At 41.6% G+C, this 14,814-nt stretch overlaps 1 protein-coding gene across 1 annotated transcript in view; it reads left to right on the plus strand.

Moving 5' to 3' along the window:
* Positions 1-1,107: 1,107 nt before the first annotated feature.
* Positions 1,108-14,814, plus strand: part of Cd200r1 (CD200 receptor 1) — a 41,541-nt gene continuing 27,834 nt past the window's right edge. Inside the window, exon 1 of the mRNA XM_032899290.1 lies at positions 1,108-1,388. Coding sequence (XP_032755181.1) covers positions 1,325-1,388 — 64 coding nt within the window. The 5' untranslated portion in view covers positions 1,108-1,324. The remainder of the gene's footprint in view (positions 1,389-14,814) is intronic.

Below are 14,814 nucleotides of genomic sequence, written 5' to 3' on the forward strand. Positions count from 1 at the left end.
TGCTACAGGGGAGGTGGAATTGCTAACTTTGAAAGAAAACGCGTGCTGTTTTATCTTTTTTCCTGTCGGCAATGTTTTCTTCCTCTTCCTGTGTTTTGTGCTCCTGGGTAGGAGAAATTCTTACCACAGAGGGTTTTGGGTTTTTTTTTTTTTTCTCTTCTCCTTCCTCTCAACTGTAATCTAAGTGTATATATTAACTAGCAACATTACACAGAATTTTTCTGGAAAGTTAGACTCTCAGATGTGTGACAGCTCATCCGTACTGAATTTCCATTCCCTCTAACTTTCGAAGAGTTAGGTTCTCGAAATCACAGATAACCACCTTTGAGTTGTCACACATCTGAAAGTCCGTGACTGGACATTCACTGATATGGCATAAGGGACTCTGTGAATGTAATTAAGTTAAGGATCTCAGATGGACAGACAATACTTCTTACCTCTGCAGGACAAATTAATCACAAAGGACCTTGTAAGGGGAAGGCAGAAAGGTCATCATCGGGCAATCAGCTGTGGCGATGGAGCAAAGGTCAGAATGATGCTGGCAGGCTAGAGAGCCAAGGACATCTGGGTGCTGGAAAAGGTCACGACCCCAGAAGAAGCAGAACTCTGGCGGTGCCCTTGACCTTAACCCCATACAAGGTCATTTAGAATTTTGTCTCCCAGGTACTGCATCCGTGTTGTATTAAGCCACTCATTTTGGAATTATTGGGGTAAAAACAGAAAAAGTGGTACACATTTGGTGCTTTCAGCATTGTGTATGGGCTTCTAGACTAGATAGTAACTTTCAAGAGGAAATATTTATTCTGCATTTAAAGACTGAGGAAGGCTGTACACACTTTAAAAAAATGGAGAACTTTCCAGAAGTTCATTGTGCTAAGGAAATTTACAAGCATGGGCTGAAAATCCATCAATAACCCTCGTCAGTTTTGAATGGAGATCCAGACACATCCATCTGTCTTGGGCATGTTCAGAGCCTTACTGTACAGTTTATCAGTGAGCAGCAGGAGAAGAGAACCAATGGGCTGAAAGTAACCCACTTAGTCAGCTTCCTCTGTCTTTGCTTCACGGCTCTGCACAGGAAATCTATTGCTGTGTCAAGTCCCAGAGAAGTTTCTTCGCTTCCAAGTTACTAGTCAGACCAAAGCACGCTGAGTGGAAGGAGAGGGCAGGGAAGACAGGACTGCTCCCTGCTGATGGGTTAAGAGGTGGGCTACCACGCAGAAGCCAACCCGAGAGCGGAGGGATCCTGGTCATGGTCACCGCTGCTCCCCTACCTGTGAAGAGAAAGAGCACCGAGTGAGCCGCTGAAAACCAGAAAACCGAAATGCTCTGCTTTTGGAGAACTTCTCACGTAGCAGTACTCTTGATATGGGGGGTCTTCGCGGCTGGTGAGTCTGAATTTTCTCTAGGCGAATGGCTAAGGGAGACCCGTTCTGTGCAGCATTCAAGACTTGCCCCTTTTCGCTGGGCAACGCAAGTCAGTTTCTGTTGTAGAGACGAGCATTCCTCCAGATATGGGGCTATCTCATCACCCCTACTTTCTGCTTTGTCTGATTTATTTTGCTTCGTGTTCTATAATTTCCTCCACTGCCGCTTCCTCATCTCCCCTCCCCCTTTAGGACGAGGCAGAATAAATGAAATTCATAGCAATTAAAGTGACATGGGTTCTCTGACTCTTCTTGGGAAAAAAAACCCCAAAAAACAAAAAACCAAACAACCGTCATTTCTGGTATCCCATCTAGGTCTCCTTTGCCAGCAGTGTGAGTTGGGAATATACCGTTTTTGTTTGTTTGTTTGTTTGTTTTTCCTGTCGCTTTCCGTGACTGTGGGCTTTTGCATACAGTTACACTGGTGTATCTGTGATGCATATTCGCCTTTATCTTGAAGGTATGTGGGCTCCGGAGACACTTTCTGAATTAGGAGGTGCGCTCCTCGGCGACTGGAGTTTTGTAGGAGTTCAATAGAATTTGGGGCTAACTGTGAGGGTGTCCTGATTTCACTGTAGCAGGTAGGTGGGAGTTGATGTAGGAGGCTTTTTCGTGTTTCGCTTTTAGTAGCTGCAACAGCTGCAAGGGAACAGCACAGTTAGTTCTAAAATTTACCATTTAACAGCTTAAAGGAGACACAGTGTTTCTTTCCTGTCATCGGAATTCCTTTAAAATCATATTTTTTGTCTATCTTGCAGAAAAAGAACATCACACGATAATCTTACTGGGGAGCACACATGAAATAGCTATGATCTGCCGCTGTACCGTTCTGCTGAGAGCTTTCAGTTATCTATTCTCTTTGATGTGCATAGCAAGCCACTGAGGTAGGGATGGGAGAAAGGAAGCTCTGTCTCACAGAGATAGAACCCGAAGCATAGGGAGGTAACATGATCTGTCCACAGTAATAAAGGACTAGCAGCCTACTTATTTCTGTGAGCACCAGAGGACATTTGAGCGAGCAGTTTACCTGTGTTGCTTTTCACTAAGGCGAACCACCCAGTGTAGCACAGCTGAAAATGCTAAGCTGATATTTGGTTATAATTTGAATGGGGGAAAGAGTGTCCTGAGTCTTTTAGTCATTGGGTTTCTCTAGAAAGCACTTGAAGTCTGTGCAGGATCAGTTTGACAGGGAAAGGCAGGCAGGCAAGGAGCTGTTTGTGTTGGGTTGAGTGTTAACTTGGTGGACAGGACAGAAAAGCAGCAAAAATGGAAACAGAACAGAATTTGAATTTGGAAGGCTGAAAGGTTCATATTTTTAAGGTTGTGCCTGAACATAAGTTGGAGACACTATGGTCACCAAGTCTCTGAAATCGAAGCTGGCACCAGAAAACCATCAAGTGTTTAGAATGCAATCCAGTAAATTACTTTATACACCTGCTTGGGCATGAAATGACTTAGAGTGGTGAGCTGAAAGCCAGCCAGGGCTGCGACTCCATGGCTTTGATTAGTGCTGCTGCAGATAGGAGTAGCTCAGTCCGTGTAAGAGCCATTTACACAGGAGAGAGCGTAGAGCACCAGGGTGGATGATGGGATGGACGCTCTCGTTTTGCCTGTTTACTTTTGGAAGGTACTTTAAACTTCAAACCTGGTGGTGTTTATTTAATAAAGCACTGGAAGGGAAGTTATCAATAATCTAAGCTCTCTCTCTGTCTCTCATGGCTGCCTGTCCTCCACTTTCACAGATGGTGGCATTCCTTTCTCCTCATTTTGTCCCATTGACTTCTAAGTTCTTACATTCAACGTGAAAGTTTCATGTCCCCACTGAGACCATCCCTTTTATTGAAGTTGCTGGTTTTGCCAGTGTGAGTTTCTAAAAATGAAAAGGAGCTAACTCTCCTGCTTTCTTCCTTTTCAGAAGTTTTACTCACCTTCCTTACCTTCCACTAGGGGGCAGGTACCAACAAGAGGAGGCACAGCAAGACTTCATATGCGATTAAAGGCAACATCAGAAAAGCTAGGAGCAGGCCTCGTTAACTTAGCCCTCTCTTTCTTTTTTAAGTTTGGGCTAGCTGTAAATCTGACAGTTGGCATAACACATAGGTTTGCTTTCTTTTGGACATTTATGCTCAAGATTCTGGTGAATAAGAATACTAAGAGGAGAGAGAGAGAGAGAGAGAGAGAGAGAGAGAGAGAGAGAGAGAGAGAATGTATGTATGTATGTATGTATGTATGTATGTATGTATGTATGTATCTCGTGTGCAAGAATGCTGACTAAAAGCTTCCAGAAATCTAAATGAGGGAGATGATAATAAAATGAAATCCTTAAGGAACATTGGAAGGCAGAAAATATCGAAGTAAAAAATGTGAAGAATAGTAAAACCGTAGTGTGCCGATGGTGTTACAGAAGTGGCCTGGACCTGCAGGTTTCAACAGACATAGACAAAGAAGATAGATGGAGAAGGAAATTGGGAGGCAGGGTGTGTAACACATCAGGAGGTTCTGTGAGACAATAAGATCTAGCTTGCAGTGCTAGGAGTGGGTATTTAGACTAACTATTATTTTCAGTGATAACTAAAATTAACTTAAGGACAACGTTAATGTAGTTCTAATTACCAGTGAGAGAAAAAAGCTGTAAAGATAATTAATTTTTGCTTATGTTTGATTGTTGGGGGACATGTTATTTGAAGTCCTTGTGATGCCCTCTGGTATCTCCCCCCATCCTTCTTTCTCTCTCTTCTCCTGTGGAGGTGGGGATGATTTACAAGGGTTTTCGTTGTTGTTGTTCTTTGTGTTTTTCGCATATTTTGTAAATGATTTTTTTTCCATTTTTAATTACTTCATAGATGACTTGTTCTCTGACCGACAAGGGGATTTCTGGGCCACATGTCCTTTCTCTCTAAAGCTGTGTACCAGCAGTCACCAGTCACGGCTTGCCTCTTGGGCTGAGTAAAACCCAATACATATTTCCCTCTCACTGTCTTTTTACATATTATGCAAATAGGAAGAAATAAAAATAATGCTGTGGAAAAAAAAGACCCAGCTTGCAGGAACAGTGTGTTATATAATAAAAAAAAATAAGGCTGCTCTCTGAGGATCTTTAACAGATAGAGAATCTGGATATTGTACCCTTGATGGTGAGGTCATCTGTTAGCTCATAGAGAGAAGCCATAATCTCAGGCAATAGTTTTGGAGAATGCGGTAGCAGGATCCTGTTGATTGGCAGTGACACTTCATAAAGGGTTCCCTTTGAAGCCGGAATAAGGAATATCTTCACAGGGGTTCCTACAGGAGAAGGTTCTGGGCATTGGTGGACGAGAAGGGAAACCATAGGGGAAGGACATGAAGGATGGACATGCCTATCCATGCTGGGGAGAATGGAAAAATCCTGCGTTTGTAAGCCACCTATGGAGCAGATGTTCCCGCAAAGCCGATACAGACAGGCAAATGAGAGATGAAGCACTAGGAATGCTTGTATTCTGGGCTGGGGAGCCATAACTATCTCTGTGTAATAGAGAGCAAGCTCTAAGAGGAGATGGGAAAGGAGACAGTGTCACCCACAGACTGCATGCTTAGCCTTACTTAACTAGGAGGGAAGAAAAGGCTCTGAGCTTGAGAAATTAGTTGATACAGATGTTAGATACAGGGAGGCCAGCTGGACATGGTTAGAACAAGGTGGGATCAATAAAGGTATCCATTGTGATAAACTACTTCTCAACATGACCAGGTGAATTTCGGCTGATGTTGCTACCCAGCAAAGCCACCCGGCGGCCATTTGGCTTCATCTTGTGTCTGAAGGAATAATCTATACAGTTGTTAAAATGTTAGCAAGGCCAACAAGTTTTGCATTCTTCTCCCTTGATGTCGCTGACTCCCGCTTGCTAGCTCCTGACTAGGTCTAGAGAGCAGGACAGAGGGTGTTGTGTAGCTTTGGACTGAGTGATGCTAATTCTCCCCAAGAAGCAATCGCCATCCATCTTGTTAAGAAACAATAACCACCACAAATACATGGGATTTTTCATGAGAATTGGCTATAATCTATGCATTTCATTCTCCCCCAAGAACTGATGTCATGCATGCATTAACACTAAGCAAAGATTTCAAGGTTTTCACACCTAGAATGTGGATGCCTTGCGTGTCTGAAAATACAGGCTCCGTTTGTTCCGAGAACACAATCTTATTTGTGTTTAAGGGAGGCACCTAGAGAAATGCCGGCACAGAGGCACAAATAACACTTCTTCCATTCAGAAAGAAGTAGTTTTCTTTCAGTGTCACTGCTGCTCTGAACCATGGATGCTGCGGTGCGTTTTCCTGGAGTCAGGCTTTGATGGGGTTTGGTGTGCAAACATTCCTGCATCTCAGTCACCACTCTCACTGGGCACAGTGGGGATGAGCTAGCTGGGCTTTTGAGAGATTCCACACTGATCAGAACGCCACCTTATTCAGTTATTAGGTGGGCTGCCCTGGGAAGGGCTTGATTTTGAGCAAAGAAACCAAACCATCCTTTGAAGTCCCTAAAAACGGAAGGCTGTCCACTGTTCTGTCATGCACAATCCCTGAAGGGGATTCTGAGTGGCACATTCTAGATACATGCTATAGTGGCTGTCTCCCAGGTTCTTCATTCCTTCATGAAATTCTGAGCCTCTATTATTCTCCAAATAAATTTTATAGCTTTAATTTTTCTTACTTTTGTCTGTTAGGAAGTTCTCTCAGTTTTCTTTTTTTTTTTTTCGGATCTGGGGACCGAACCCAGGGCCTTGCGCTTGCTAGGCAAGTGCTCTACCACTGAGCTAAATCCCCAACCCTCAGTTTTCTTTTGTGAAAAGAGTTAGCTATTTTGTGTCTGGAATCTTTATTTTACTTCCATTATCAAATCATATCTATGCTGGAGATGTATAGAATTATGGGTTAAGATTGATCTCCCCTCCCCTTTAGCACTAAAAACTCTAGTGGAGAGTCAGCCCGACTCTCACATGATTTCTCTGAACTTAATCTCTGATCTTCTAGGGCTGTTTTCAACCTTTAGTCCGTATTGCTGGGGTTTGGCCACATTTAATCTGTCTAGCTGTGGTATGTTCATCTATAAGAAATTGCTTAACTTCTTCAGATGCAATTTCCTCACGTACGGAACAAATGGGTTTGACAATGTTAGGAGATTCAGAATTTTTAAACAGGAAGGACTCAAAGACACCTCTGTATTAAATTCTCCCATCTTTTATGTGGGCCAATAAAAGACTATCAAGTCTTTATCAAGGAACTGCTGATGAGGTCGTCTCACCTTTCAGTGGATGAATCAGGTTGAAACAGCTCTGCAGTACCAGCAACAGAAGGGAAAGAGTCGTGGCAAGAGTCTCTGTGTGTCTGGGAACCCCTGGTTTTAGAGGCGATGCACTGGAAATGAAAGTCACATTTAAGAGAGAAGCAAGGGCAACTAAAGACTTGAGATTGATAAGGAAAAATAAGTCACAGCTAAAGTGAGGTTTGGTCATTTGGTCAGACAGTAAGCAAGGGAGTGTTCGGCCATGTGCTGGTACTGTGCTCTGTTCTGGTGATACTTGATGAGGAAAGACGTAGCAGGGCTGGGGAGGAGTTCTGTGGCAGAGCATTGGTCTACCATGTACAAGGGTTTAAACTAAATCCCAGCCCTTCAAAAAGACAGCCACAGACCCTACTTTCTTGGAGCTTAGAGTCTGGTAGGGAAGATAGTTGTTATACAAATTCTTGCAAATAATTCAAGAACATAAAATATGTAGGGGAATTACGAGCTGGCATAAAAATGTAACCGGTGAGTCTGTTCTTGTCTGAGTGTCAGGGAGACTGCCCGAGGAGGTGACATTAGGTGGAGATGGCAGAAGAAGGGCTGTGAGATGAGCTCTCTGGGCTCGTAGAACAGTCTGCATGACACACGCAGAGAGCTCAGGTACAATGGGAGTGAGGGGGCCAACGGTATGGAGATTTAGCAGAGATTCTGGAAGGTGGGAGGGGTAATGGGAGAAGGTGCAGAGAAGAGAGTAGTTTTGAAAGACCTGTGAATGGTGGTGCACACACACTTTCAACTTCTGTATTTAGGTGGGTGAGGCAGGTGGTATGGTCCACCTAGGCTACGTAGTTAGAGCCTGTCTCAAACGAGCAAGCAAATAGACAACATGGTTTTAAAAATAGAAGTGGCTGGTTGGTGGTGGTGCAGGCCTTTAATCCTAGCCCTCAGGAGGCAGAGGCAGGCAGATCTCTGAGTTGGAGGTCAGCCTGGTCTACAGAAAGAGTTCTAGGATAGCCAGGGCTGTGCTGTCTCAAAAAACGAAAACAAAACCAAAACTAACCTACTAGCTTGCTAGCTAGCTAGCTAACTAACTAACTAACTAGCTAGCTAGCTAACTAACTAACTAACATGAAGGAGCAGCTGACTTTTGGGAGAATACCCACACCAAGGTGCCCAGGGAGAAAGGTAGCTTACAGAGAGGGTATTGGAGTAGGCAGGGAAGGAGACAGAGAAGGAACGCAGGTGTTGTGGTGGAGGTGAAGACAGGGGCTTCGGAAGGAGAAAGTGACCGTGTGTATTGTTAACTTAGAGAGCAAACCGAGAGAGACGCCCCAAAGATTAGTAAACATATTTAGGAGTGGCACCTCACTAGCAGCTCGTGTCACTGTCGATTGTGTGTACTCCAAGAGGTTTCAGCAAGGGAAGCTTTTAAAGGTGGAAAAGGAAGGATTACACAGGGTGTTTTCAAACTATCCTCATTGCCTGCAAGAATTTATGACCTGACTGGGCTCTGTCCATATGTTCCCATAGTTGTTGCATAATGGTTTTGTTTCCTGTGTAAGGTAGCAGTGACCTTTATGCACAGTTTTACAGAACCACGACAGCTTTTTTTTTTTTTTTTACCATGCGTAAGCATGAGGTTCCTGCCCATCATAATCTTCTGACTTTATTTCATTTTTTTTTTAAAAATGAAATAATTAATACAAACAGTTCCATTTTAGTTCTAACTTCCACAGTCTAAAAAACCAGCCAAGCAACCCAGGTGCACAGACACTGTGGCGAAGACCCAATTTGCCTATAAACACGCTGCTGGCATCGTGATTGCAGTTTGAGTAGAAGGCGGGAGAGCAGTCAGATTGCTACTACTGCTAGGGAAGTAAGTGGGAGGAAAATCGATGGTGAGAAACCCAGCCACTCGTTCTAGAGGTTAGGCAGCAAAGGAAGGGGAAGGGAACTATAGCAAGAGGGGAAAGCAGAAGCTACCCCCACCCCCACCCCCCATCAGCAGTGGCAAACCTGGGAGTGTATTCAGGATACTTATCTGAGACAATGTGGTGACTCAGTTAAAGTATCTTTTTGATCTCTGTGTGTTCATGCAGTTTTAAGGTATTTAGTAACTACCTTTTTTTTTTTTTTTTTGATACAAGTTGAAGTGGTAAATACTGGCAGATTCCAAATGATTAAGTCTGGCTAGTTTTATTCCCAAAGCAAACCTTAACTTCCTTCTTAGCTGTTGCCCAGGTACTATTGTAATCCTGTACTTTTAGGCTGTGACATACAGAACCAGGTAGTGGTAGCACACGCCTTTGATCCTAGCATTCAGGAGGCAGAAGCAGGCAGATCTGAGTTCAAGGCCAGTTTGGTCTACAGAGTGAGTTCCAGGACAGCCAGGATTGGCTACACAGGTAAACCCTGTCTCAAACAAACAAACAATCAAACAACAACTAAGAAGAAGAAGAGGAGGAGAAGGAGGAGGAGGGGGAGGAAGGAGAAGAAGAAGAAGAAGAGGAAGGAGAAGAAGAAGAAGAAATGCCACAGTGGGTTTCCTATGGAGCCTAAGTTGCTAGGGACACTCAGGCTTTCAAAAGTCCAGAGTTGTAGTTAAGAGTACTACCCTAGGTCTTTTTTTTTCTTTAATTAAGTCTTTATGCTACCTAGGGTATCCTAGTTATTCCACAGTCAAAGGACAGTAGCTCATTTCTGATGAACTCATCTTCAGTGTGGACTTTAACCTCCCAGTGGTAAGGCATCTGAGACCTTGTCCATTTATCCTAGCGTGCCTAGGGCCCTGCCAGCTACCAAACACTCAGCTACTTAACTTGAACATCCTTACTACCTCATGCATCTGTAAGCATGCCTTCTCCGGTCTTTTCAAAAGGAAACCACTTTGCTGTTTGCCTCACACTCCTTCAGTACCTCTAGGATCCTGGTTTCCCAGCCAGCTTTCTTTATTCATTTCACTTCTATCTCTTTCTATCTCGAAGCACAGTTTGTCTTCCCCCGTCCTTAGACGCTTCCTAAATCCCCAAGCACCAGCTGTTGCTCTAGCTCTGTCCCAAGTCTGATAGGAACAGGAAAACAAAGTCAAGGTCTCAGAGCTCCCATCTTTATCTAGGACAGAATTCTTGGCTAAGCCTCCATTTTGTGTATTCCATCGTCTCGGCTCTCTAGGTTCCGTTCAGGTTGGTTTCCACCCCTACAGCTCTACTAAGATGGCTTCCCTTACCGATCTCAAGGGTCATCACTGAAATGCTTGTTGCCAGATAATACGGCTCTTACTTCAAAAATTTCCTCGTTTAATTTGATCTGCATCCTTCGTATCAGGAGATCTGACTTCTGGACTTCTTGACACAACGATTGCTTTCTGCTCTGCTGCACTGTTTCCGTCAAGCTCTTAGCCTCCAGCAGAGCCCTAGGTGCACACTTCTAAAGGTCTGAGTTTGACCTTTTCTCTACTTTCCATACCACAGATGACACTTGGCAGATGATGGGTTTGAGCTAGCTTGCAGCCACTCTTGGTTAGTTCCTATCATATTTTTAAGATCTTAAACTAGGTGCCACTTAATGGGAAACTCAGGAGACTTTGCTGCAGATCCTTAATCTAGATTCTAGAGTTGCTGGAAGGGTTAGGTCCAACAGAGTAACTGGCGTTTGTAGCACAGTTTGTAGTTGAAAACATTTAAAGATGAATTATTTTATAGTTTCCAAAGAATTTTCACATGCATTGTTTTATAACATATAGTTAGTTTACGTTATAAAACAAACTCTACGGATTGGCATTTTGGCCATTTTCAGGTTCAGAAATAAGAACCAATGCTGGATTTAACATTTTATTATGTGTCTTTGCATATGTGAATCTGCACATCTGTTTAGTATGTGTCCATTGGTTAGTATCCCTTACGGTCATGGATCATGTATATACATGTCTATAGTATTTGTCTTATGTCAGCGAGCAAGTTTCTCTCCATTGACTAGCTTTGATTATTTGACAATTAGAGGCCTTTCTTTTTCTTTCTTTCTTTCTTTCTTTTTCTTTCTTTCTTTTCTTTCTTTCTTCCTTCCTCCTCCCTCCCTCCCTCCCTCCCTCCCCTCCCTCCTTCCTTCCTTCCTTCCTTCCTTCCTTCCTTCCTTCCTTCCTTCCTTCCTTCCTTCTTTTCCTTCCTTTCTTTTTTCTTTCTTTCCTTCTTTCTTGGCAAAGCCTTTATTAGCAGTTGGCCCAAGTAGTTGACAAGTAGCATAAATGACTCCTTTGCTGTGGAAACTGGAACAAGATTTGTTATTCACCACAATTAGTGCTTGCTTTCTAAATTTTATCTATTTATTGAATTTGTTGTTTGAATTCTTGTGTCTTAAGATTTGTTTCCGTAATCATTTCTTTTCACGTCTTCGTTTTGGAAACTATCTGGGTATTTTATTTCATCTCCAGGTTCCATCTGATTGGTAGAATTATTCTAGGAGGTTGTTAAATCTTTTGTTGAGGCATTCATGACTTTGTCCAGTTTTCTTTCATTCGAGCTTTTCCATTGTTTTCAGATTGGTTGCACGCTTTCTGTATATTTTCTGAGAAAAATTAACCTTCGTTCATCATAAATGCTGTAAACAGTCTGCACAATTTTGCTTGGCAATCTTTTAATGATAATTTTTTTGGGGACCATACAAAGGGTATACGTTCTTGAGTTAAATATTTCGGTATTTTTATTTATGGTTTCAGCTTTCTGTGTGGGTTAGAAAAGTTTCTGGTTAAAGTCAACTGTCCCATTTTTCCTGGAACTTTCTTCCTGGTTTCAGTATTTAAACTCTGGCACCCCAGAAAGTCTCGCGGCTCTAGCAACAGAGTGTCCTAGCCATCAGCAGTCTGTTTAAGATTTAAAAACCACAAATTACTCATATTTTCCTTCAAGGCTTTAAAACATTACATTTAAATATTTCTTTCCTTCATCTGAGGAGTGAGGTAGGAACCTGACTTTATTTTTTTTCCATGTGGCTAGTTATGTTTTTAAAATTACATTCACTAACAATGTAACTAATCACCCTTGCCTATCAAAGCTTAAGTGCCACTAATAATGTTAGATTCTCGGCTCTCACATGTGTAATTAAACAACTGAGGTTCTGAGAAACATGTGTGAGATTACAGGGGTAATACATGAAAAGTTAATTTATTATTTGATCTTACGACTCAGATTTTGATATCTTCTTTCCTCTGTTTTCGCTGAAACTTTGGATTTTATTCAAAGCGTTGTTATTTAACACCTAGATAAGTGTCTGCCACTAAGTCGGTATTTCTAATAAGGAAAGATAATTCCATAAAGTCTAAGACTAGGAAACAAATCCCAGGTCAGTTGTGCCAGTTAGGCAAAGAATATTAAAAATATAATGAACTAATTTGTACTTTTTCATTCATGTGCAATTATTTAAAGTTTCTCCCATGTTAATGTATACTATGTTGTATAATACATGGCATCTGTGAACACAAAGGGATATTTATATATTAGGGACCTAAATAAATTAAAAAGTAGACTATTATGAATCTCCCCGAAACTTCTGCTCTGACAGCAGCATATTCTCCTGAGGAAATCATTCACTTTGCACAAGTGTTATTTCCTTAATTGTTTTTTTCATTATCACATATTACACAGCTGTATATGTATACACACACATATATATGTACGTATACACACACACACACACACACACACACACACACACACGCACAGACTCTGTGAGTCTGGTCTGTGTAGCAAGCTCCAGGGCAGTTAACATTATCAAGATAGGCTCAAAATAAATGAATAAATAAAATACAATGAAACCTCGATTCTTTAGGAGAAAACTGTCTGTGATTAATGGATTTACTACCTCAGGTTGCAATGTGCTTTTGTATTATACTTACTTCTGGTTTGTAAAATAAATGACATCCTATATTTTCAAAAGGGAAAGCGTTGCCCCACATTTATCAGAGTAGAATGCTGTGAAGTCATTTGGATGATGATAATCTTAGTCTGAGAACCTCTGGAAAATTGGCAATTTAATCCCACAATTCAGTGAGTTTTCATCTCATTCCATTTATTATTCAAAAATATCTCAGAAGAAGGACACTTTTTTTTTTTAACTGAGTTATATTTCTGTTTCCAGTACTTCTTTTTTTTTTTTTTTCTATTTTTTCGGAGCTGGGGACCGAACCCAGGGCCTTGCGCTTGCTAGGCAAGTGCTGTACCACTGAGCCAAATCCCCAACCAAAGGACACTTTTCTAACCCACAGCTGTAACACATAGCTTATTAATGTAGCAAAGTACTCACTACATCACAATTAAAGTTGCCACCTCAGCCTTTACTTGGGCCAGCAGGTTTCCATGCCACAGTGACCACGAGAGCCAAAGTCACTCTGCAGCAGAGCTTAATAAAGGTCTTGTTTTTTTTTTTTTTTTTTTTTTTCTCGGAACTGGGGACCGAACCCAGGGCCTTGCGCTTGCTAGGCAAGCGCTCTACCCCTGAGCTAAATCCCCAACCCCAATAAAGGTCTTAGTATAGCTAAATAAAGGTGTCTGCCAAGGCAATCCGAATTTCTGAATCTTTGATGACGAAGAGGGCATCATAAAGTTGCATTCATTCAAAATAAAACCTTGAGCCTGGTGTACTGGCAAACACTTCTAACCCCAGTTCTCCAGAGGCAGAGGGAAGTGGGTCTATGTGAGTCTGGTCTATGTAGCAAGCTCCGGGGCAGCTAACATTACAAAGATGAACTCAAAATAAATGAATAAGTAAAAGAAAATGAAACCTTGATTCTTCAAGAGACATGTGTCCGTGATTACAATGGATTTACTACCTCAGGTTGCAATGTGCTTTTGTATTATACTTCCTACTCCTTTATAAAGTAAATGACGACATCCTATATTTTCAGAAGGGAAAGCAGTGCCACAATTCATCTAATTATATAAAACATTCAAAGGAAGACACAAAACTCCCATCTCTCAGATTCTTTAGCCTTTAGACATAGCTTCCTGCTTCACCCCCCCAAAAGCTCAGCTCGGAGTGTATTAGATTAGCTTTGAAGGGTGGAAAGAAAACAGTTACAGACCTTAAAATTAATTTGCAAACACAGAAATGCTTTAACTTGGTTTTCCCTAGACATTTCCACTAATTCCGATGGATATATTTTGTGTTAAATTACAAATGAAGATGACAGGTTCTGAATTTATTATTGTTTTACAGTGATACAGTTATGAATTTGTAGATGCTTTTTTTTTTTAAACTAGTTTAGGTTGATTTAAAAGTTTTATTATAAAGTTTGTTTATTAAATTTCTGCTGTTGTTGTTTTGTTTTTCAAGATAGTGTTTCTGTGCATCAAAGTGTCCTGGAAGTTACTTTGTAGATCAGGCTGACCTCGAACTCAGGGATCTACCAGCCTCTGCTTCCCTAGTGCTGGAATTAAAGGCGTGTGCCACCATGCCTGGCCATTTGTTAGATCTTTAACCAGAAGTTTACATTCCTCTAAAAGACTTGGTAAGGAATGAAAAGGAAGGAAATCTTACCTTTTTGTTTCTTATTTTTATGCACTCGGAATAATAAATGACTGTTAACAGCTGCTTATGTATGGCGCACTCTGTGCTCTGTCTGAGCTGACCATGGCTCCCAACCAGGGCTGTTAGCGCGGAGGTTTCAGAAATGCCTTCCTTCAGTTTTTTTTTTTTTTTTTTTTTTTTTTTGCTTTCACTAAAAAAAATATAACATTTTGCAAGGGTTGAAAATTGTTTAATCTTACAAGGAAGTCATGAGCTGTTTCTGTCGGCCTTTTCCTGTCACTGAGGAAGCCTCTCTCCAACTCCGGGTTTGCACAGTCATGCCCTAGCAGTGTGTCCCGTGTGTGGGCGGCATCTGCTTGCTCAGGCAAATGACAAAGATGATTTGGGAAAGGAAACTTCTGCTGCTCAGAGTTACTAAGAAGTTTCACTAACAGTAAAAACAAAAGGCATTCTCCTTTGACGACTTTGACTTAAAAGTTTTCTTCCCTCCGAATTTAGACACATCTTTTGTTCATCGCCAAGGTCTTTGTCTTGTGCTTGTTTGTGTAGCTGTATATGGTGATAGTACATTTGTTAAAACATAGGTGTTTCTTTTCTTATCTTTTCTATTTT

This window comes from Rattus rattus, chromosome 4 (assembly GCF_011064425.1).
Source record: "Rattus rattus isolate New Zealand chromosome 4, Rrattus_CSIRO_v1, whole genome shotgun sequence".
NCBI lineage: Eukaryota > Metazoa > Chordata > Mammalia > Rodentia > Muridae > Rattus > Rattus rattus.